General features: G+C 39.3%; 4 protein-coding genes across 4 annotated transcripts; all 4 read right to left on the bottom strand.

Annotated features, from left to right (window-relative positions):
• Nucleotides 1-1,385: 1,385 nt before the first annotated feature.
• On the bottom strand, nt 1,386-5,963 carry LOC145914666 (bile acid-sensitive ion channel-like). The gene is made up of 9 exons (XM_083002482.1): nt 5,828-5,963; nt 5,301-5,436; nt 4,858-5,073; nt 4,232-4,442; nt 3,314-3,503; nt 2,866-3,005; nt 2,337-2,444; nt 1,890-2,022; nt 1,386-1,519 (listed from the first exon to the last, which is right to left on the bottom strand). The coding sequence occupies exons 1-9, from the start codon at nt 5,961-5,963 to the stop codon at nt 1,386-1,388; spliced, it is 1,404 nt and encodes a 467-aa protein (XP_082858608.1).
• A 568-nt stretch (nt 5,964-6,531) lies between these two features.
• On the bottom strand, nt 6,532-11,862 carry LOC145913408 (bile acid-sensitive ion channel-like). Its single transcript, XM_083001057.1, has 9 exons — nt 11,692-11,862; nt 11,203-11,338; nt 10,734-10,931; nt 10,186-10,396; nt 9,196-9,388; nt 8,603-8,748; nt 8,339-8,446; nt 7,824-7,950; nt 6,532-7,374 (listed from the first exon to the last, which is right to left on the bottom strand). Exons 1-9 carry the CDS (start codon nt 11,825-11,827, stop codon nt 7,223-7,225), a joined length of 1,407 nt encoding a protein of 468 aa, XP_082857183.1. The 5' UTR covers nt 11,828-11,862; the 3' UTR covers nt 6,532-7,222.
• An 817-nt stretch (nt 11,863-12,679) lies between these two features.
• LOC145913407 (acid-sensing ion channel 1C-like) lies at nt 12,680-18,583 on the bottom strand. Its single transcript, XM_083001056.1, has 9 exons — nt 18,321-18,583; nt 17,718-17,853; nt 17,037-17,249; nt 16,411-16,621; nt 15,983-16,172; nt 15,539-15,675; nt 14,196-14,303; nt 13,826-13,958; nt 12,680-13,554 (listed from the first exon to the last, which is right to left on the bottom strand). The coding sequence occupies exons 1-9, from the start codon at nt 18,511-18,513 to the stop codon at nt 13,388-13,390; spliced, it is 1,488 nt and encodes a 495-aa protein (XP_082857182.1). The 5' UTR covers nt 18,514-18,583; the 3' UTR covers nt 12,680-13,387.
• Nucleotides 18,584-19,789: 1,206 nt separating this feature from the next.
• LOC145914665 (acid-sensing ion channel 1-like) lies at nt 19,790-24,057 on the bottom strand. The gene is made up of 9 exons (XM_083002481.1): nt 23,865-24,057; nt 23,516-23,651; nt 22,953-23,165; nt 22,381-22,591; nt 21,723-21,912; nt 21,529-21,665; nt 21,353-21,460; nt 20,948-21,080; nt 19,790-20,650 (listed from the first exon to the last, which is right to left on the bottom strand). The coding sequence occupies exons 1-9, from the start codon at nt 24,055-24,057 to the stop codon at nt 20,484-20,486; spliced, it is 1,488 nt and encodes a 495-aa protein (XP_082858607.1). The 3' UTR covers nt 19,790-20,483.
• Nucleotides 24,058-24,356: the final 299 nt, after the last annotated feature.

Raw genomic sequence — 24,356 nt, 5'->3', positions numbered from 1 at the left:
CGACCGAAATCTTTTTGTCTCGGATTCCGGTTTAAACCGGTTTGGAGGTTCGAGAGGCTGCTGAAACCGGCCCAACCGGTTTGAAACCGGAATATTCCGGTCAATTCGGCCTGGAACCGGACATTTTTGTTTTGGCCAAAATCCGGAAAAACGGAAAGGGGTTAGCCTTGGTGTTTTTTCGAAAATCGACCGAAATTTTTTTGTCTCGGATTCCGGTTTAAACCGGTTTGGAGGTTCGAGAGGCTGCTGAAACCGGCCCCAACCGGTTTGAAACCGGAATATTCCGGTCAATTCGGCCTGGAACCGGACATTTTTGTTTTGGCCAAAATCCGGAAAAACGGAAAGGGGTTAGCCTTGGTGTTTTTTCGAAAATCGACCGAAATCTTTTTGTCTCGGATTCCGGTTTAAACCGGTTTGGAGGTTCGAGAGGCTGCTGAAACCGGCGCCAACCGGTTTGAAACCGGAATATTCCGGTCAATTCGGCCTGGAACCGGACATTTTTGTTTTGGCCAAAATCCGGAAAAACGGAAAGGGGTTCGACCGAAATCTTTTTGTCTCGGATTCCGGTTTAAACCGGTTTGGAGGTTCGAGAGGCTGCTGAAACCGGCCCAACCGGTTTGAAACCGGAATATTCCGGTCAATTCGGCCTGGAACCGGACATTTTTGTTTTGGCCAAAATCCGGAAAAACGGAAAGGGGTTAGCCTTGGTGTTTTTTCGAAAATCGACCGAAATTTTTTTGTCTCGGATTCCGGTTTAAACCGGTTTGGAGGTTCGAGAGGCTGCTGAAACCGGCCCCAACCGGTTTGAAACCGGAATATTCCGGTCAATTCGGCCTGGAACCGGACATTTTTGTTTTGGCCAAAATCCGGAAAAACGGAAAGGGGTTAGCCTTGGTGTTTTTTCGAAAATCGACCGAAATCTTTTTGTCTCGGATTCCGGTTTAAACCGGTTTGGAGGTTCGAGAGGCTGCTGAAACCGGCGCCAACCGGTTTGAAACCGGAATATTCCGGTCAATTCGGCCTGGAACCGGACATTTTTGTTTTGGCCAAAATCCGGAAAAACGGAAAGGGGTTATCTCGGATTGTCTCGGATTGCATTGTAAACCGGTTTGAATTTCTCTGAATACTTAAGGTAAATTGTTGAAAAACTGCAACCACGGTTACTAGACTTTGCCTATCCCAATTTAGACACTTCTTACCAGCTACATGGAAACAATACAGGGTGTGTACATATCCTGTATCTTTTAATCCGCATGTATACCATGTTTAATCAGTTCATAATCTCTCTGAACCCACAATATGAAATTTGTTTTCCACAATGCTCTAATCTAAAAATCTCTCTTATTCTGCTTTTTCCTTTGTTGTTTATTCAATGCCACGACAGTTTAATAAACGTTTTTGGAGTTCTTTGTTCTCTTTGCCAATGAAACAATAACACTTTGAATTCTGAAGATAAAATATTGAAGAACTTCAACCATTGTGATCAGACTCATTCCAATCCACAGTCCGAGCTGTCCTCCTGTGACGAACAATCGTAATGTGAATAGTTTATGATTTTATGCGAGTGAGTCCATGGAACAGGGATAGGGTACCTACACTCAAAAATAAGTACTATAAAATAATCCCCATATTTCATATTATTTGGGCACATACAGAAAAATGCCGCACAACATTTCTTTTGAAACAGTCCTCGTATACTGGATATTACAATAAATATAGTAGTTATTTTTAAAATCTTGTGTGGAAAAACTGTCGACCATGTACGTTCATATCTATATAGTCATTGCTATTTTTTATATACACCAAACAGTTCCATGCTTTTATTTCCAAAATAGTCATATGCTGGTTTTAATGGCACTAAATATATTATTGCTTCTAATAGCAGTTACCAATATCGCTAAGAAGCGCCGACTCGTCAATTTTTTTGAATTGGATTTCGTTGACAATGCTCATTTGATCAAATGCGACATCTAGCGCTAAAAAGTTTTCCCCCACGTATTGACCAGTAAGCGATGAATAATTCTGCCGAAAAGAATGTGGTTCGTTTGTTTTCAATGCACGTAAAATACTTTATTTTCACGACCATAATAATCGCACGATAAGGATTGGACATGAAGTATTTTCCGGAATAACTAGATAGAAAAATAATTATATTTATGTGTTTCAAAGAATATTTTCATGAACACAATAGGAAATGTGCAACGGTCACCAGCTGCACTGATGAGACCTTACAGGTCAAAAAAGTGTGTCTGCAGCCCTCTTTTATTGTGTTTTTTTTGCGCACACAATGGGAAAGATTTGACAAATAACTTGGTCGGGAAATTTATCCATTTTACCTCAAAAAACTTGATCGTAGGGAGATTAGGCATTGAAGCGTATGATATTCTCACATCATGTTGGGTAAAACTACAGGGTGTGGTGCACGAACAATTCTGTGGACTCAACTGCAAATGAAATCGTTGAAAACAGGATATCAGTGCGATTGGATTGGGACAATCAACTTCTGCAGCAGTGGTTCCCAATCGGTGGCACGCCGAAACCAGTATAGATACGTTAAAGCTTTCTTGGTGGTGGGCTAGGATGTTTGAGGTCAATGTTTGGTGAGGACAATTTATGCTCGAAATTGGAAAAGATGTTGCTTAAAACTTAGTAAATGTTTTAGTTGAGGGCTTTGGTCTTTTTACCATGCTTATAAACTGAATTTTATAAAATGGCACTGAACCCCATTAGCACGAATTTTCTCTATAAATAGGTCGTCTGGATGCAACATATTTAACACCGATTTTATTGTATTTGTAACAGGTGTCACTATAGGAAATATCTTGAAAATAGAAAAATAGTTTTCTTGAAATAGTTTTTGGTTACCTGACGAATGAGGGCAGCAAGGAGTCGACTGCTACAGTTTATCATTTGTTCTATGCTGCATTCTGCGGCGTGGAGCTTTGCCCAGGGCTGGTCAAACTGGCGGCAACCGCAATGATTGATGAGTCCAAGTGTGTAGCACTCTGATAACATGTTTAATAGCTTAAACCAAACCGAGTACCAGATTACAAATCAGAACATATGTCGTGCCTTGGATTCAAAAGATGTCAACTCGTTATGTCGATTGCAAGAATATTACTTAAAACTAGACTTAAAGCTAAGGAAGCTACGCGTCACTGCTACAGCGTTTGAAAACAGGAAACATTCCACATCAAAACCAAGAGGACATTATGGGAAAATATGTTTTCTGGGTTAAAATCTATTGGCTTTCGTTTGAGACAAATATATTTCATATCTCCAGTGTTAAAACCAAGAGACATAGAAATCATACCTCGCATACACGACTCTAGGGAGTAGTTTGAAAAAAACTTCAATGTTTTTTCCTTCCCAGGGTCACAGACACCCCAAGGCTTGTACATGTTCCTCACGTCCTTACGGGTGAGGACAGCGTAGGCTTTTCTACCGGCCGGAACTGCGATGCCGAACTTCTCAACGTTTGGTTTCACGTGTTTGCTGTGAACCTGAATTCGGCGTCATTTTAACGTAAACGTACTAAACAGTAGTATTGCGTTGCAAGACGTGAAATATATATTGTATTCTTGATATACAATCACTGTTCGTGGGTGTTGATACAAAGTATGCAGGGATTATGGGACAACGAAAACTCGCAACTAACGCCAGGAGAGCAATCAACACATTCTGAGATTCGCAGTAATTCCGCAGGGGCCAAGGCACGTTGATTACGCAGCGAACATTAAACGCCATTTTGTTGGGTTAACTGTCGAACAGAAAACGATACAATTACACAAATATATGTTTCGTATTATGTTGCTGTTGCTGCCATGCATATTATATTTTAATAATCTGTCCTTTTGGCACAATTAACGTGACTTTTATTGTCCGACGTTTCACCTGCTATACAGCTAGGCTTCATTAGGGTATAGGTGCACCACACAAACAAGCATCTGATGAAGTCCAGCTGTGAAACGTCAGACAATAAAAGTCACGTTAATTGTGCCAGAGGGACAGATTAATATTATGCATATTTCATGGTAATTTTGAATTTTGGACCAAGCATATTAGAATTAAACCACACTGCACTGTAACTTATTCATAAGGTCAGAAAATCATAATATTTGGTTATATGATGCTTTGGTTTGCGGTTGGAATCGAATAATTTGGGGCCATAAAAAAACAATATACGCAGAAAGACAACGACAAAGTTATTCACATTATTTGGGTTCTCTACCTGAAATCTTATTCCAGCTTCAGCCCTCCCGTATATCGCCTCCTCTGTATAATTCCAGTGCATGGCGTCGAGTATGAAAGAAAGACCGTTGTAACTTCCACCGGCATTCTGCCACATCTGTATGTTGGGGTCGGCGTTGAAGGTGTAACATTTACCCATATCTGTAACCACTGGTGTAAACTCTGAAGCAGAACATAAACGAGCCCCAAACCTACAACACAATAAACAAACGATGTTGGGTTGTTTTAACAAAATTCTGTAGCCATTAGGAAGGCGATACAGGTTACGACTGACATGAACATTAACATGTGTGCTTTTGGCAAAACCAATGACTTTTGGTGTTAGCTGAACTACTGAAGTTAGCTTTTGGGTGTTTGCGAAATGAAAATATAGTCAGGTTGTTTAATTGGATAGAGAAATTACTTGAAGCCATCACACTGTTTATAATAGAAGTTGCGTTATGATCTTTTCACATAAACATTTACAATCATTGCGGTTTTTCCTTTATGATATTAATTAAGACCATTTTGTGTGCCGCAAACAAATTAAGAGGATCCGAGTGTGCCGTGAGCCTAAAAGTTTTGAGAACCGCTGATGCAGAGACGTATGAAGCAGCCATTAATTACCTGCAGTAGAAAAGCTGCTGTCCGTCAGCCAGGGGAAAACCCTTTCTTGTGACGTAATCGCCTGTACTGAAGTTGCTTGAATTGAAGAAGCGGAGGGCGTTCAAACTTTGAACCGAAGCGTTGAGACTCGATGCAAATTCGACGGATGCTGGTGTGCTGATCTTGTTCAACGCTTGCATGGCTAGCAGTTCTTCATTTGATTGCGGAAAGAAAAGCCTTTTGTATACGATAATAAGTTAAAAAATGTGCGTTCAAACAAAAAAGTTAAAAAAAATTGTTTTGGACGTTTTACGAAGCTAAATCGTTGTGCCATGATAAGAGTTGATTAGTGTATAAAAAACGTCTGACAACATTTTACTGTCTCCTGCATCAGTATTTGTTAATAACTGCTTACCAATATTGTAGTTTATTCGAAGTGTATTAGCTTGTAAGTTACGTGCCACCTGTTAAAGTTACATATTGTGACTGCGGGGAATTCGATGGCATTCCTGAATTCTCTCGAAACTTCTGTGCTCGTCTGGTATTGATAATAAACCAAAACCCTGGTTGTCACTTGTTGAATCATTCCACACAACGAACCTGGCAAGAAACGCATGAGTGAACTCGTTTCCAGGTGTTGCGTTCGAGAGTAAAACAATCATTTTAAATTTTGTTTTAAAAACGTTTGAAAAATTGTAAAATAAATCCATATGTCGTAGTAACGAGATATTATTCATAAATTTGATTATATACACGTTGGTAAGTAAACTTTTAGAGAAATGGCATTAACGTAGACATAACAATACTAAAAGTAGCATCGTGGCTCGCGCGCGCCTTCTTGCGGAGTTCAACATATGCTGCTGTAATATATTCGCGAGAACAACTGGTTGCTTTTTCTTGCATAAAGAAATATAATAGCAGCGTACAAGTACTAATTACTAATTGTGTAACAAGCGATCTAACTTGTCGACTGTTGTAAATTTTAGCATACCAAGCACCAATAATATCCAGAAAACTCTTTGAACGACATGTGTGCTGCTCCACCAAAATGACACACCATGACATGATGTGCTGCTCGCAAATTCTTCCTCTTGCGAACAACGGGTTTTCTCTTCATCTGTCTCCATTCTACTCAGTATCTTACAGCAAACTTACTGACGGATGCTGTCCACCCATCCCTCACCAACCCAGAGAGGCGTGCATGATAGGAAGTGACATTTTACTACAAGAGTTAATGATTTGCATATACTTGTGACACACTAAGGTGGACTCGCCAACGTTCATTTGGTTACTACAACATTTTACTGCCATGCAAGTGGATTTAGAAAACGACATTACGGGATTATGTTCTTTTCGTACACCAGATGCACGAGTTTGCGCTGGGTTTGATTTTAGTATCATGCACAAACGCACATTGCTTGCACGCAGGAAGATGTAGCGAAGGCAAAATAACAAAAAAACACTCCTGGTGCAGTGTTCCTTTAGTGAAAACGTGGTAATTCTTCACATACGACAGAAATGCCAAAAAATATCCTCTACGAACTATTGTTATGACTCTAATATATGACACATATAAGCCAAATTCTAGCATTCATAGGTCATATAAGTTAAATTTGTTGGACAAACAACATTATGTTGAAGACGAAAATGATTTGATTCAACCCGTCCCATTTTTCCTTCAATTTGTATTTAAAATTGTTTGTTTAACAACCCCTAGTCAAGAGCGCGCAAAAGCAGTGACAAGGTTTAAAAGTAAAACATGTTAGAACGTGTTTAAGTGCTTCAAATCGGCATTGCAGTGCACAAAAGCGAAGAAACAACGCGAAAGCAAAATACGAATCAACACAAGTTATAAGCGCTAAAATAAAACGTCCAATATGTCTCAAACCATGAAAAATATTTTTGTTTCCCACCAGCATTGTTTTCCGGTGTGTTCTCAATAACTTCTGTGAAACATTCTAAACGAACTTGCAACAAAATATTATCAAGGGTCAGAGGAAGCCTAATTTTTTGCACCAACTTTTTTTCGCCTCATTGAACAACCTAATGCCACCCGCTGTCTATTGAATTGCTGTAGTAGATAGCAGGTTTTTTTACAGCACCAAGCAGGAAGGTTATTCCGAGGTCTAATTTTAGTACATGGGGCGGGCGGTTTTTGCAAAGTCTGGAACCTCTTTAAGGCTGTGCGTTCTTGCCTAGTTCGCCTAATGGAAGCGCCGGACCTGTCAATATTGTGACTGGACAACCAAGATAAGGTATTCGCAGCAGGCAGCCGCCTTGAACATACGAATGTGCGCACAAGAATCGTCATTGACTGAAACTTTAAAAAAACACGAATTTCATGTAAGAATTGACAAAAAAGAAAAGAAAAAAATGCAATCTTGAGTTATAAAGATTGAGGTCCGACGTCGTTTTCTTTGTCACTCGCCTCCTCTTTCGGTTTTGATTTACAAGATTTCCATGTTCTTATTGTGAGGTATTGCATAAACTCTACCAAAGTTATGAGACTCATTCCCACCCATAAACCGAGCTGACCTCCTGTAAACATATTAAAGTATTTGTATTACGTCATGTAACTGCACACAAAGCACTAGCTTTAACCAACAGGTTTAGCTTGGCTGTTGTTTGGAATATTTTTCGTCCTGTGAGAATCTTTAGTTCCTTGGTTACAGTAAATACAGTAATAAAATGATTAAAAAGCTTCTTATTCAAATAAAATGCCATAAACTTTTTATCCAAAATCAAAATCTTTCTTTGTTATATAATTAGTTGATTGAAAGGCCTTCGGGTTAACAAGAGCGACGTTCACCATAGAATAGTTATTATCTTCATGTAAATGTCGGATGTCAGTTGACTTGTGTACGACCGAAAACATGCATTCCTTTGCCGATACTGGTGTTGCAGTAAACATGCACACCATGCAGCAGTACAACAGGTGGACAGGTAAATATGAGGCCACTTTTTTTGCAAATCAATATTACGCTTACCTATGTCGCTTAGCAACGCCGATTCGTCGACTTTCTTCGACTGAACTTCGGTTATGATGCTGAGTTGCGAAAAGGCGACGTTTAAAGATAAGTAATTGTCCTTGATGTACTCACGTGCGATGAGGTCCTGGTTTAAGTAAAAAGCAACAACGTAGAACTCGAATGTTCAATAAGCAAGTCAAAGCTAAGGTGCTGGACATATTAGGCAGACGTCTTAAACACAGATTAACATAAAGTTATCCTATAGAGAAGGGTTGCGAAATCCCCATTAAGGTAGTGACTGCTAGTAGTATCATGACTTTCTCCTCACTATTAAGCTAGTGGTTGGTACCGAAAATTACACGTGTTGTTGAACCATTTGATATCATAACTTTCTCCTCACTAAGTTCATAACTATCAGTGTTGGGAGTTTTTACCGCAAAACGTTTTGCGCAAGTGCATCGTAGTTTTTGTATAAACAAACTTGTTCGATACTCAAAGAAGTTACCATTTATCGTAAACATCTTGTAGCTCACCTCGCCAGTGCGACGAACCCGAACATTAGGGAAAAGTGCATAAGAAAGTTGGGTCGCATATTCGGTGAAATTACATGGAATCGGGCACGGGCAGTCACTCAGTTCCAGCTGGAAAAAGATTCGATACAAAAATGTTCTATTAAAAAATGCTCTATTTCTTCGATAAAAAAAGTTTCATGTTTCTTTCTAAACTTGAAACATTGTTTTTAGTTTAATGTCGAGTATATTTTTTTATAACCCAATAATTTTATTTTGCAGGCTAACCTTTTCCAAAAGCTGAAAAAAAAGCGGAGTGCTGCATGTGATGGTTTGATTGATGGTGCATTCTGGATGGTCTGTATGGAAAGACACCCGAGGAAGTCCGTACTGGTAACACCCACATTTATTCAACAACCTCAAAGAAACGCACTCTGCAGAGAAGGCCGCAGTTAAATAAATGCTGGATGGAAATCACACAAGGGAGTTGACTGACAGACGCAGTTCTCATCCCGATTGGAACAAACACAAATACGTAAATATGCAATTCAATGCCAAGGGTATTGATGCGTAGTTTTTATGGTTCTTTTGTGAAGCGCAAATATACGCCAAAGGATACGACATCATCAAAATTAGCTGCGATTTTATTAAAATAAGAGGGGCCCAAACTCCAGTTACACTCAATATGCTTCTAACGTTTTGGCAATTACTGACAAACGATCTTGGTGAATTTAAATCTTCCAGCCTAAACTAACGAACTTAATGAAATTTAATCAAAGAATGTCGAATATGGTGAAGGCCACAGTGTTTCTACTGAAAATAAATGTAGTTTTCCATAAAGGTGCAAAACCAAATCTATCACAAATCCAGTGTTCCAGCACCTGAGAAACATCTATCAACAGAATATTTTTTCCCAACAGTTGTCAAAGTCCTTTCCAGATCGGGATGACAAACTCCCCATGGATGGAACATATTCGTTACATCCTTTCTACCCATCAGAGCGTAGCCGGCTTGACCAACTGGAACAGCCATTCCGTATCCGTCCACATCTGTGACGTCATTCTGGCCGTGTACCTGGAAATGTTACACGTGACGTAAAGGAGATGAATAAAAATCAACCTAGAAATATTTACACAACGCAGCAATGGCATGATTAGCAGGATCGCCCAACTGCGCAGGGCCATGCTTGGCGATCACAGCTATCGTATCGAGTCCATTAGGTTTCCAGGCTTCGCAGCCCAGGCATTGTAGCCTATAGCTGGATCTGTAGGCTGCAATGAATGGACTACGAAGCTTATAAACCTAGATATATTTACGTGTTAATAGCTTAGTAATATTGATCTAAATTATACTTTACATTTTGTGGTAACTTTAGTCATCTGCTTTAAAAAATGCTGTGACATCTAATGATATAATACTGGTAAAAATGTGTCACCCAGAATAGTTACACGTGTTAGGGGCTGAATAAAACTAGAGCTATGCAAGGTTTATAATTATTGCGTGTATTTCGGCCACCGTTATATGAATAGACTGCATATCTGGTGACGTGTTGCGTTACGTAACATTTTAGTACCATTAAACACAATCTGTGAGCAAAGCATTGTGACTTCCTTGATAACTTACAACAATTTAATCTATCCAGTAATGTGAAAAATAGGCTGCAGATCAACGCTGCAGGCAAACGTGTAGGCGTAACTGCATTTGTTGTGTTGATTCTTGCGGCAGGCATGACTAACAGGAAACGTATGTCATGTCTTTGAGCCTTTCACTGCTGTCCCACGCATACAACCCACGCTTATTTAATCCCAAGTAACCATGACTTTTTTTCGATTTTTCTACCATGCTTAGTACGATTGTCTCATCAACACCACCTGGAATCGAATACCCGCGTTTAGGTTCCCGTATTCCGGATCCTCCGTATAGTTCCAATGCAAAACGTTGAGCGTTAACTCGAGTCCGCCGTAAACTCCAGGTAGGGTTTGGTGGACCAATGTTTCGGGTTTTGCGTTGAAGGTGTAACATTTGCCCATGGTTGTAAAGACTGGAGTGAAGTCTTCAGCCGAGCACGGGATTCCTGAAAAACTGTGTCATGTTACATTAGTTTCTTATTGTTATTATGGAAACGATCATATTCGAGGCAGAAACCACTTCGAGGTGAAAACAGTCATAATGATAAAATATCTTACATTACCACCAACAAACTAACCACTACACCTGCGTTTATTTGATAAAAACAACTAACAAATTGTCAGCTTGTTTTGGCGCCCAACAAAACCAAACTTCAAACAAAATCAAACACCAAAAAAACATTGGTTTAAATGTGTCACACTACAACAGTACGTAAAAAAATCACTATACTTAACATGCCAGCAAGAGTGCCGTATAACGTTCATAAATTTGATAAAAAATAGCAATCTACCTGCAGCTTAACAGTGTTTCATTGTTCAGGGGAAAACCCTTCCTCGTGTAGTAGTCACTAATACTGAAGTTTGGGGTGTTGAAAAACTCCAGGGCAGATAAATTTACAGTCGGACCCATTGGTGTGATTTCAGGCGTCAGGATACGGTTGAGTAGACGCATGGCTGCCAGTTCTTCTGGTGATTCTGGGTCAAACAGTCTGGAAAAGCAGCAAAGCAACTTAGAAACGAATACTGGGTTATTCGTGATTATTCTACAAGGTCAACAACGTAATTTTTGCAAGAATGAACAAATTGTTGGTAATGTATAAAAAAATTTTGCAGTCCTTACATCCAACTTATGTAAGTTGTAAACAACTATGCATTAATGCTAAAAACGTACAGTAAAATGTGTGGATACCGGTTGATTGAAGTTGGCATACCTAACCCAAACTTTGAGAATATACAGAATTGAATGTTAGAAGAATTTACCTGTTGAAGTTACATATGGTGACGGCTGGAAATTGTATTTGAGGCCAGAAGTGACGCGAAACTTCAGTGCTTGTTTCATAATCGTAATACGCCGAGATCCGACTAAAGCATTGTTGGATGAGGCCACAGAACATAGCTGTAACAACGATAAAAAACATCTACTTTAGTAAACCAGGATTGTTACATAACTGTTGTAAAAGGTTTATAAAAGCTAAGAGTGCATTATTACTAACTACTTTCATTTAAATTAACTTGTTACTTGATCATCAACTAAAGTTACTGTAATAGTTTTGAATTTTAGGAAATGCAAAAATGCGAAATGCTGTTACATATCCCCGGAAATTTTAAAATCAAATTGTTCAAAATAGTTTCACAAATTCTCAATAACATTAAATTTATAAAAAGGAAAAGGTTTTCCCATGAGTAAATCACGTGACTAGCCGCTTCAAAGCGTGGTCACTCCACCGAAACGGGGCACGTGACACTTACCTAATACCAACACCACCCAGAATGCCCTTTGTATGGCAGACTTAGAATTCCACCAGAAAGCCACACCATGTAAACTTGTTGTATTGGCAAAATCTTTTTCGGGCACACAGCTTTTCTCATCGTGATCGCATTTCATTTCGGCAAACTGGGTTTAGAGAATGACCTGGCAAATTTGCACCTATGGAAAAAAAGAGGTACATCCCTAAAGTTTACCTTTAATTGTGAATCTTGATCTGTCAAGTGCCTAAAAAAATCCCAAAACTTACAACGCGAGTAGGTTTGTTATCTCAAAAGCGACTGCATGGATTTTTTCACACATATCTGTTTACAGACAAAACAACCAGGCTATATTGTTTACAACAAGCTGTACCAATGCACACAACATGCCTCAAGTTCTCCTTGAATAACACTTTATTAAACCTATTCTAAACATCACATGAAGTAAGTGCTGGTATACATACAGTAAACCAAACCCACTGACTAACACTGCACACACAAGAGCCTGATACCGCCTCAACCAACACTCTTCACAATCAACCGCGTTTTAAAGCGTAGAAATCGTGTTGCCGGCGGCTTAAAGCGTCTATTGTCACGCTGCTATGAACACACAGAGGGAAGTTACGTCACAGTCAACAAACGAAGGCACTTCACGTTAATATGTCAGAACATACTGATGCCATTTTCCTGTCCAAATATCACAAATTGATCGAGACTTTTAATATTGTGGTTGCTAAACGTTCAACCAACTGTTTTCTGTCGTTGCGCCAAATTATACGGACGACTGACTTCCTTTGTGACGTCAATTTAGTTTTGAAAGGGACAAAACTACGTATTTGCTACGAGCGTTTTGTTGTGGTCACGGTTTTTGGGTAGGGCTGGGAATATAGGGTTCGGCTTCCTGTAACTGGGGCATCACAAAACTACACAAAAACCGGTTTAAAATTTTGTGATTCCATATTCGTATTAAACCAACGTCTGAAAACGGAGTAAAATCATCTTTAAATTGAAACTTTCAGAAGCAAGATTAGTGACGAAATGAAACACAGAAAAACGCGTCAACAATGCCATGGAATGTGCGGTGTATAAAAATAAATATGCAACATTACAAAATCTGTCAGTGATTTCAAACAGTGTTGTCATTGTCACACAGCTGTTGCTGATAAAAAAAATTCAACTGGAAACCAGTAAAATATGCAAAAACATGCGTACAATGAAATACAAGTAATACAAACAACTACTTTAATCGAGGCACAGTCGATGGGATTTGAACTCTTTACCTCCAGGCTCACGGCCAACGACAGAAATTCACAAACAAAAAGTTTCAGTTTTTGTTCGGATTCATTCAAAATTCAACCGATGTTTTGCAAGCCACAGCCACACCTTACGGAAGTAAAAAAACGAGACAAATGGCAAAAATACAGTGATTCCAAACCTTTCTGTGGTTGCGTACCATTTGGAAGTAAAACAATTTCAACGCGTACCACCTAGTTGAGTGTTACAAAGTGACCTGGGGGATGAAGTGGCAAACATTTTGTGATCACTTACGATTTTTTAAATTCGAACTATATCCGCAAATTCCGGAAAAGGTGCTCGCGGACCACCTGAATGCCGTCGCGTACCACTAGTGGCACGCGTACCACCGGTTGGAAAGCACTGCTATAATAAGTGCAAATTTTAGTTTAGGTAACAATTTGATTTATCGTTCAAATGCGTTATTGTTATGTTGGTTTGTTGAAAACTTGCGCTTCCTCTGAAATCTTTTGCTGGAAAGCACGACGCAGGCGCTCAGTCTCATAATAAAATATTGAACAAACTCAAATATGGTGACCAGACTCATTCCAACCCATAGACCGAGCTGCCCGCCTAAAAAATAATATTTTAATACATGTAGGCTATATATACTTCTAGATTTTGTATTTTTTATTCTAGATTTTGTATTTTTTATTTATTGTATTTTTAAATGTAAAAATAATACAAAAAATGCACTCTGGACTGTTCATTGTCATTTTAGGCATGTTGTAACTTTTATGCCTGTACATTTTAAGTTTTTTTCTACATTATTATGTTTATTTTTTGTCACCAAAGGAAAGTAATAAAGTGCACACTTTTGAAACAAATCAAGACTGGAACTAACCGAGGTCGCTGAGCAGAGAACTTTCATCGATTAATTTGGTTTGAACTTCCTTTGTGAACGCTATCTGTTCGAACGAAATATCGAGCGACAACAAATTGTCGGCAAGATAATTACTGGTGTCGCTGAACGTATTCTGAAAACGAAATGGCATTTGTTTGCTTTAAATACTGCAAAATTTTTGTTTGTGCAGAAATTTTAGCAGGGTAAAAACCATTCCCAGCATACTTTAAACTTGTCAAACACATGTCTTTTAGTAGACAAGGATATGCAGATTAACACAAAAAAAGGCGTCGTATAAATGTTAATGGAAAACAACAACGAATATTATAGTCAGTTGTACGTGCATATATATATACGTTTATAACCCTACCTGGAAGAAAGTTGCCATATTGATGTTTGGAAGGTAAGCGTAAGAAGTGCTCACAGAGAAGGTTTTGAAATTACACGGAACCGAACACGAACACAACGCTGGCGTGAGCTGGGGAAAAAGTCTGGTTTAAGATAAACTAACGGTTCTATTGCTGTGGTCACAAGTATAACGCGAAAGTGGTTTTGGTTTTTAAGCTTCACCAATTTGTGACGAACGAAATACAATAAATTATGTATAAGCTGCAGACAGATGGCCACTGTTTCGACCTAAAAGGTCTCATCAGTGCAGCTGGTGTGACTATAAGACGAACTTTGCAGACCAAACGGCCAAGCAAAGACTTCCACTTTGTGGTGACTATACAGTCACCGTCATCCGTTGGGCACCAAACTAGGTGCAACCTTACGGAGCAAACAAGGTGGAAACACTACGGCCAAGCAAGCTTAACCAATAGTGCCGTCAGGCCCCGTGTCACAATAATCATATGATAAGCAATGTGGAGCCAATAATATGAATTTGTGTATAAGCTGCAGACAGATGGCCACTGTTTCGACCTAAAAGGTCTCATCAGTGCAGCTGGTGTGACTATAAGACGAACTTTGCAGACCAAACGGCCAATTGTGACACGGGGCCTGACGGCACTATTGGTTAAGCTTGCTTGGCCGTAGTGTTTCCACCTTGTTTGCTCCGTAAGGTTGCACCTAGTTTGGTGCCCAACGGATGACGGTGACTGTATAGTCACCACAAAGTGGAAGTCTTTGCTTGGCCGTTTGGTCTGCAAAGTTCGTCTTATAGTCACACCAGCTGCACTGATGAGACCTTTTAGGTCGAAACAGTGGCCATCTGTCTGCAGCTTATACACAAATTCATATTATTGGCTCCACATTGCTTACAATAAATTAGTTTTTTACTACAATTAGGGCCGGCGTGTTTATTAGGCGAACCAGGCAACAGACTATGGCGCACAGCCTGGAGGGGACGCAACACTTCCTAAAAAAGCGCCCGACACACTTACCGAAAATTACACATTGTGATTCGTGATTTGTGCAATAAAACCCTGCTATCTTCTATGGCAACTTAATAATCAGTAATTTGGGTGGGAGAAAGTGGTACAATAAGGCGAAAAACCTAATACCTTGACTATAGGGTGCAAAATGAGCTTGTGCCGGCTCTGACTACAAAAGGTGAAAACCCACGAAGTTTTTTACGAAACGAACTTCGCAAGACCCTTCGAGTAAGGCTACCGCGCCCCGGCAAGATTAAAACGATTCACATCATCCGGAGAACTCTTAAACCTCGCCCGTTATGTCACAACATAGAGTTTTATTAAGCAAATACTTTATTACCTCCCGTTCTAGGGATGCTCTTAGTGGTGATGTACAGTTTGCCATTTGTTCTGGAGTGCATTCAACAATATCATGAGCCCAGTATTGATCAAATGTTCGACATCCACATTCCGCCACCACTAAGCTCGTGTAACACTCTGAAAACACGTTCAGGCTATTGTTGTTAAAAAAACCTCGTCTTAAACCATTATTATTTATAATACGCAACCACAACAGCAATGACGTAATAATTATTACTAAATTCGTTTCATGTTTCACTTATTTATAAATCTTGCCGTCAATACATCAATCCGGGCCATCTTGTTTAAATTAGACATCAGCACATTAAGTGTAAAATCCACTTTTAATACAGGATTCTGTCGATCACATCGAATTTAGAAGCACTATTCTTACGTGAGCTACAATGTCTTATGTACACACAACCTAACCTTAAGACCAGCTTACCTTGCATGCAAGCCTGAAGCGAATAATTGGAAAAATACTCAAGGGTTTTCTCATTCTCAGGGTCGCACAATCCCCAAGGTTTATACATGACGTTAGTGTCTTTACGTGTCATGAGGGCGTAAGCCTTTCTCCCAACTGGGACCCCGATTCCATTCCTATCAACGTCTGGGGGAACGTGTTTGCTGTGAACCTGGAATTTATGTATGGTTATAGGCTTTGTTTATGTAATTCTCGAAATGGTCAGAATCAGATGGAAGAGTTTTTGTTATAGTTTAAATACATTTCCAAAAAAATGCACTTGGCTACGACAAATTGATGAACTTGCCATTTTCTGTACTTTTCAGTAATGTTGTTCCCCGCGAAACTTCAAGTACAACTAAACTTTGTGCTCAACGGTTAAAATTGTTCAAATATTAAAACACAATTACCTGGAATCGAATCCCAGCCTCCTGGTACCCGGAATCCGGTTCCTCCGTATAATTCCAATGCAGAACATCCAACGTCAAAGTAAGTCCACCTCCCAGGCCGGCAATGGACTGGTAACGTTCCTCATCAACGTTGGCGTTGAAGGTGTAACATTTACCAGAGTTTGTTAGGACTGCGGTGAAATTACTCGCCGTGCATCTCTCACCGGCGAATCTGCGTAAAATAAATACTTGTTTGAGTAAACGGTGGAATCGCATCAGGGTTTTTTAAGCCATTTAAATCCCCCTAAGCTTGGATATGCACAATTCGAAGTAAAGGTTATTTGCTAATAGAAATGGCAGTCTTAGGTTTGCATTCTGAATTACGCAACAGCAACATTGTGATTGTAAATGCACCGATAAGCACAAAGCCAGTACGTGAATAAACAGAATATGCGGCGAGAACTTGCAATACAAAAAATAAAAAGGTTTCCAAACCAAAGAGTATTGTGACGCTATAGCGTGGAAAACCTTTCCAAGCTGCACTGATACAGGTCGATACAGAGTCCATTTGTCAACAGCTCGCATAATTTATATTATTGGCTCCACTTTGCTCAAGTAATCAAGGTAATCTTCAAAATAACTGTTACCTGCACTCACGAATTTGTTCCCTATCATTTAGCGGATATCCCTTCAGAGTCATGTAATCGCTAACATTCGTGTCGAGTCCATTGAAGTAATCTAATTCCTCAAGGTCGAGTGAAATGTCTTGGTGCTGGGCGAAGTTGACGTATCTTGGTGACGCGACTCTGTTCAGAGCCTGCATCGCGAATTCCTCTTCGTCCGATGACGGGAAGAAATATCTACGTCAATGTTGTAAATGATTAAGGCCGGGTCCACACTCACGCTTTGCGCCGGCGGATTCTTTGTTTGTTTGCGGGCGTACGCTCGGGACAATGAAACAAACAAAGAATCCGCAGGCGCAAAGCGTGAGTGTGGACTCGGCCTACGTTCGCAGAAGCATATATTTGATCCAGGTTGGCTACGATGCCAGTGAATATGTAATAATTATGCAGGGGTCACTAAATTTTAATTTTTTTAGGTAAAACTTTTGGGAGATTTTTCGCAACAAATGACTTCTCTAATATTCGCATTAACATCCAGGACGCTTTATTAACTTGTTGAAAAAATATGTACAGCAAAATACGCACGCACTTTTTTTATTCCCACAACAAGTACACAAAGTAAAGTTTGGAAACATAAAACTTCATTCTCTCTAAATTGTTGCTTTTGCTGTCGCTACACACTTGGTGTTATTTTTGCTGGCTTACCTGTTGAAGTTGCAAATGGTTACAGCGGGAAATGGCATTTGAGTAACAAACTCGGATGAGATGTCGGTACTCGCTTTGTACTCGTAATACGCGATTACACGAGTCGCTACTTGCTGGCACATTGCTGACGTCATACCTTAAAATAGAAATCATAAAAGATATTGTGGGGTTACCATACCGTACTTAATTCTAAGAAACGTGCTTATTTTGGACTTACGTTCTTAGTTTAAGCCTCCAAGCTTGCTTATTTGTTCATAAAATATAATAAAGGTCAACCATCCTGATAAAAAATTAGTAAAAACTGGCAAATAGTATTAAAATTAGATCGGAATTCTGACGCAAATCCGATATTTCGGCATCAAAAAGCAGCGTGTTTATATTACTGTCCATACCGATGGTAACCCTGGGTACAGTGGGGTTATTGACGAACAAATAAACTCTCTACCAAGAGTTAACACTGGAGTTATTTAAGTTCAAATGTACCAAGACGAATCAATTTTTACTTTATATAACCTCAATGTTGAACCACAATATCATTATAATTATAGCTTTTTTTATTACAAACATTATGTGCGCTAGGTTTCGCAAACAATCAGTTCTTACCAATAACTAAAAGGATCCAGAATACCCTCTGTATTGTGTAACGCGACGAATACCAGAACGCCATTCCATGACAAGTCGTGTTCTGGACGAACTCGTTTTCTATGATACACGTTGCCGCTCCTTCCATTTCCTCCTTCTCAGTACTGTCTCCACTCACTTCGTTCGGAGATCTTCCGCACAGTAAACAATTCATGCTTGTACGGATTAAGGAACAAAGTTCAGTGCTTTTTTGCTGCAGTGGTTTGGATATTTTTGTTTACACTCAGCACTACAAAAACAACAAACAAGAAAGTACACCAGAAATACGGGTGATCTTTTCCTTTATTTTGTTTCAGTTTGCTGGGCTGGTCAAATACTAAGATTGTTGCAAATTGTACAAGAAAAAACATCCCAATCCATTATTTTTTCAGAATTATCGTACGTATATTTTATTTTAAAAGGCGTTGTTTTTCCGCGATCCTGTAGATGCCTGATAATAGGCGATAACAGAGGACAAACACAATCATTACCACAAATTACAAGTGTTTGTTGCCCATATGACAGATTGGTGAAGCTGATACTTTATCACAGACTCTGGCAAGATAACTTTATTTCATCAGCCAAACTGTTCAATTTCGACGAAAAAACTATTTCCTATGCCTGATTTCGACGCCGATGCCAATCTAACTTCTCCTTGGAAAAATGTGACACCAAACTTAATTCCGCAGAGACCCGTGATCACACAATAGATTCTCTCATCAATCAATCAATTAACGTCACGAATCACGTGATATTCGTGCCCCTCTGATAACCTCATGACGTTCTCTCCTCAATTCTCCTCGTGAAACAAAACCCCACTACGGTGGATTTCTGTGACAAGATATCGCATCCTTGCTCTGTTTACTCCGCTTGTTAAAGTTCTGTTTCTTTTGTCGGCAAAGTCGCGCTACAATGCGACCACGACAAAGCACTTTTGTTTCGTCACAAAGGTGTCGCGTGCTCTCTTATATGTGTGCTGTCAACAACACAAAATATTGGTAGCCCGGAAAAAGTAAACCGCTTATATCACTGACGTCATGAATAAAGTTTTCCCCGTGTTGCGTTTGATGAAAACGAACAAATCTAATTCTCTATCGGGACACACAGTCATAGCTGCACCTGCCCTGATTGCAGAATTAAAGAGATTGAAAATGATCGTTACCTAGCACCAATATTTCGTGGTAATTGCACGACAAAGTCTGCACTTTGCGCTGTGAAGATTGCAATTTAATTGAAACGGTCGCGCACATCAGGTGCATTTCATTTAGTTCCTTTGGGGCGAGCTATGAGCTGTACATTTCTTTAAATAAAAGAATGGATATAAATATGAAAAATGTTTTTAAGAGTGAACAAAAAACGCGCAACAGAAAACGCACAGAATACACGTAAATGTTGATGACAAAGTTACCCTTGACCATTTATGGAATCCCTAAAACCATCCCGTGGACCCCATCGAAGCCCGCGAACCTGAGGTTGTAAACATCTAATATACAGGGAACCACACCACTGGCTAATTGCAAACACAAAACCCTGACCCTTCACAATGCAACCGCGTTTAAAGCATAGAGGTCGTGTCTACGGCGTCTTGAAGCGTCTGTTGTCATGTACGTCACAGTCAACAAACGAAGGTCCCCAAGTTATTATTTAGGATGATATTGATAGTTCATATGTCAATAAATAATCGGTGCTTTTAATTTTTGTGATTTCAACACTTGTGACTTCCCGTGCTGTCTATATTTTACGCATGGCTGACTTGCTTTGTGGCGTCAGGTAAGCTCGGAAACCGAAGAAGTCCAGTTTCAAAAATGTTATTTGTGGTTACTGTTGTTGATTTCATTAAAATATCAACCACATATTGATCAAGAAAAGTGCGATAAAGACAACATAGTATTAAAAAGTGATACAAACAACTAATTTAATCTAAGCATTTTGCTGTCGGTGGGATTCAAACCCGCAACCACCGTATTTCGGTGCCCATTAAATAAACTAAGGAAACTTAAATAACAGGAAATTCATGAAATAACCGTTGTGATCGCAGAATTTGAAGGCAAAGGATTTGAAGAAAACAAGATATGCAGGGGTACTAATAACGAAAAACAGTTATTTGGATATTTAAGCGCAAGATCTGGTTGAGGTAACAATTGTTTATCGTTCAAATGCGTTGTTGATGTGTTGATTTGTGGAAAACTTTCGTTTCCTCTGAATTCTTTTGCTGGAAAGCACGACGCAGGCGCTCAGTCTCATAATGAAATATTGAAAGAACTCAAATATTGTGATGAGACTCATTCCCACCCATAAACCGAGTTGCCCACCTAAAAAATAATATTTATTAAATTAAATTATAGCTAATACAGTAAGCTAATACATAATACAATCTTTACAACTGAAAAAATATTCATCAACCATTTTCAATGGACGAAAACAAAGGACAGACAAAACAGCACGCGGTTAAGTGAACTCGGCCTGTATAGTTTATGTTGAAAGATCTTAAAATGGAAAATTCATTACCTTAGCTAAGTTATGTTTGAGGGCTAAACATTATTATTTGGCGCCTCTACAGCTTTAACTAATTCAAATTTGCCACAAAAACTTAATCACCCGACACTAACCGAGGTCGCTGAGCAAAGAACTTTCATCGATTAATTTTGTTTGAACTTCTTTTGTGAACGCTATCTGTTCGAACGAAATATCGAGCGACAACAAATTGTCGGCAAGATAATTGCTGGTGTCGCTGAACGTATTCTGAAACAACATGATCATATGTTTTGAATAAAACAAGTCTGAACGACAAGAAACAAAAAAAGGAATCTGACCCCGAATCTTTGTCGGTAATAAATTGTTCGCTAAACTTATGTTTTCAATTGAAACAATGCAAACGCCTCTTCTGCAAATCCATTCGCAAATACAAAGAGATCGAGATAAAATACTGCACCTTAACGGTCAAAATACGGTAACAATAACGTATACCAGTACCCATCTAGCCGGTGCTGGTTTGTATACGTTTATAGCCTTACCTTGAGGTAGGTTGCCGTGTTAATGTTGGGAAGATAAGCGTAAGAAGTGCTCACAGAGAAGGTTTTGAAATTACACGGAACCGAACACGAACACAACTCTGGTGTGAGCTGCCGTGAAAGAAGTCTGGTTTAAGTTAAACTAACAGTTCTATTGCTATGGTTGCCATGACAATTACCTCCCGCTCCAAGGATGCTAGTAGCGGTGATGTACAGTTTGCCATTTGCTCCGGAGTGCATTCAACAATATCAAACGCCCAGTATTGATCAAACGTTCGGCATCCACATTCTTCCACTACATTTTGCGAGTAACACTCTAACCATACCAGTGATGGTTTAGCCATTATGAAAACGAGGCACCCATTCAGCTTACCTTGCATGCAAGCCTGTAGCGAATAATTGGAAAAATACTCAAGGGTTTTCTCGTTCTCGGGGTCGCACATTCCCCAAGGTTTATACATGACGTTAGTGTCTTTACGTGTCATGAGGGCGTAAGCCTTTCTCCCAACTGGAACCCCGATTCCATTCTTATCAACGTCTGGGGGAACGTGCTTGCTGTGGACCTGGAACGCAGCAATTACTAATATAGCCGTATATTGGACTGACCATTTTGCACAATTAGAAGGCGTGAAGTAAGCTGCTAAAAGCAGGTGTTATTATTTGTTTGAAGATTAAACCAATTATATAATGAGTGTGTCGTTTTGTATTGCATGCTGAAGAGATACTTTCGGCGAGGCTTTTAAAATACATTCCATATACCTCGTTGGCAAGGAAAGTGGTTGTAATGCCAGCAAATATCGTCTCAACAGGGCTTTTTAAACTTTGTTTACCGAACTTTTTTAAGCTTGCAAGTTCAATTTAGAATATCACGCCCAGGCGTTTACTTATCTACATAGAATGGAGTTGCTAAACAAAAAATTAGTTTGTGTAGTTCGTTAGTGCTTGTTAAATTTGGCGCATGCTGGTCAGATGCATGCTTGGGAAAATTTCTGTACTGTCTTCGGATTCGGATTGTAAGTTACCACAATTACCTGGAATCGAATCCCAGCCTCCTGGTACCCGGAATTCGGTTCCTCCGTATAATTCCAATGCAGAACATCCAACGTCAAAGTAAGTCCACCTCCCAGACCAGCAATAAACTGGTAACGTTCCTCATCAACGTTGGCGTTGAACGTGTAACATTTACCCGAGTTTGTTAGGACTGGAGTAAAATCATTGGTCGTGCATCTCTCGCCGGCGAATCTGCCCAACATAAAAGTTTATTAATTACGCAATAAAAAATTATTCTTTTAGGATAGCATTGTTAAACAAAATTTGAAAAAGACTTCTAACTGGGGACCATATATGTAGTATTGCTAGCGCAAAAGCCAATTTTTATATCATAAAAAGGCTCCAAACCAAGTTCCATCTAATTATATACACTTATATTAAGTAGGTTAACATGCTCTCACCGGCGCGGTTGGGCGATCCTGCCAATCATTCCATTGCATGAAATACAACTGTCTTATTTTAAGTATATTTTGTGTCGGTATTAACACCTGCCTGGTGGTAAACACACCACAAAGCTATATATTTGTTGTTAAAGCCTTTGATCTTGAACAACCTGCATTCCTTAATTTCCCTTCTTTCACGTAGCGGATATCCCTTCAGAGTCATGTAATCGCTCACATTCGTGTCGAGTTGATCAAAGTAAGCTAATTCCTCAAGGTCAAGAGGAATGTCGTGCTGCATAGCGAAGTTGACGTATTTTGGTGACGCGACTCTGTTCAAAGCTTGCATCGCGAATTCCTCTTCGTCCGATGACGGGAAGAAATATCTACGTCAGTGAACACACGGTAATTATCATCTTTAAATATAACTGAACACATTGGCAACAATTTACTTATATCAACGTTTCGGCCACCATGCAGCAGCCTTCGATCAGGATGTAAAAATGTGAATAATACTGTATGATAAAAATATTTTAGACAATACTACATGGTGGCCGCAACGTTGGAATAAAATTGCCAGACGAGCTGTATTGCAGCAGTAAAGTATATCTGGCAGGATAAGTGATAATTTATTGTGACCAGTTTTTTCAACAGTTTTGCAAATTGTCAATAAATCTTTGGTCGAATGCTCGTACTGTAGTACGCTGTGCATAACCTGGTATAATTGCTGGCTTACCTGTTGAAGTTGCAAATGGTGACAGCGGGAAATGGAATTTGAGCAACAAACTCGGATGAGATGTCGGTACTCGCTTTGTACTCGTAATACGCGATTACTCGAGTCGCTACTTGCTGGCACATTACTGACGCCATACCTTAAAATACAAATCATAATAATTTTAAAAAATCAATTAAAAATTGGGTTCAACGAGACTAATCAAGTTTGACAACAAATAACCCCACAAAAAATAAATACGTGACCTAGATGTTGACACAAGTTAATAAGCCGCACTTAAAATAACAACAATTGTTTATGTTATTGTGGGCCAAACTAGAATAGTAAACTCCCTAAAGAATTATGTTCTTACCAACAACTAAAAGTATCCAGAATACCCTCTGTATTGTGTAACGTGAAGAATACCAGAACGCCATTCCATGACAAGTCGTGTTCTGGACGAATTCGTTTTCTATGATACACGTTGCCGCTCCTTGGATTTCCTCCTTCTCAGTACTGTCTCCACTCACTTCGTTCGGAGATCTTCCGCACAATAAACAATTCATGCTGATACGGATTAAACTTAAAGCTTTCAGAATTAAAGGTCAGAAATTTTTGGGCAAACCTGACGTTGCTGCAAAGCGAATACAAACAAATTATAATGAGCAAAATGGAAAACAATATTCTTGAAAAACAAAATAATCCCCCGAATAAACAATGTAAGTTCTTATGTTGCAGTGGATGGTTTGTGAAACCGTGCTTTGCAAAAAACAAGTCTTTCAACTGTGAAAACTGTTAATTTGGTGACGTTTAGCAACCTGAAGGCGTGGCAAATAACTGACGTGCCAACCTAATGACGTATCAA

This window comes from Ascidia mentula, chromosome 9, assembly GCF_947561715.1.
Source record: "Ascidia mentula chromosome 9, kaAscMent1.1, whole genome shotgun sequence".
Classification (NCBI taxonomy): domain Eukaryota; kingdom Metazoa; phylum Chordata; class Ascidiacea; order Phlebobranchia; family Ascidiidae; genus Ascidia; species Ascidia mentula.
The sequence above is the reverse complement of the archived record's forward strand: the minus strand, read 5'-3'. Positions and strand labels throughout refer to the sequence as shown.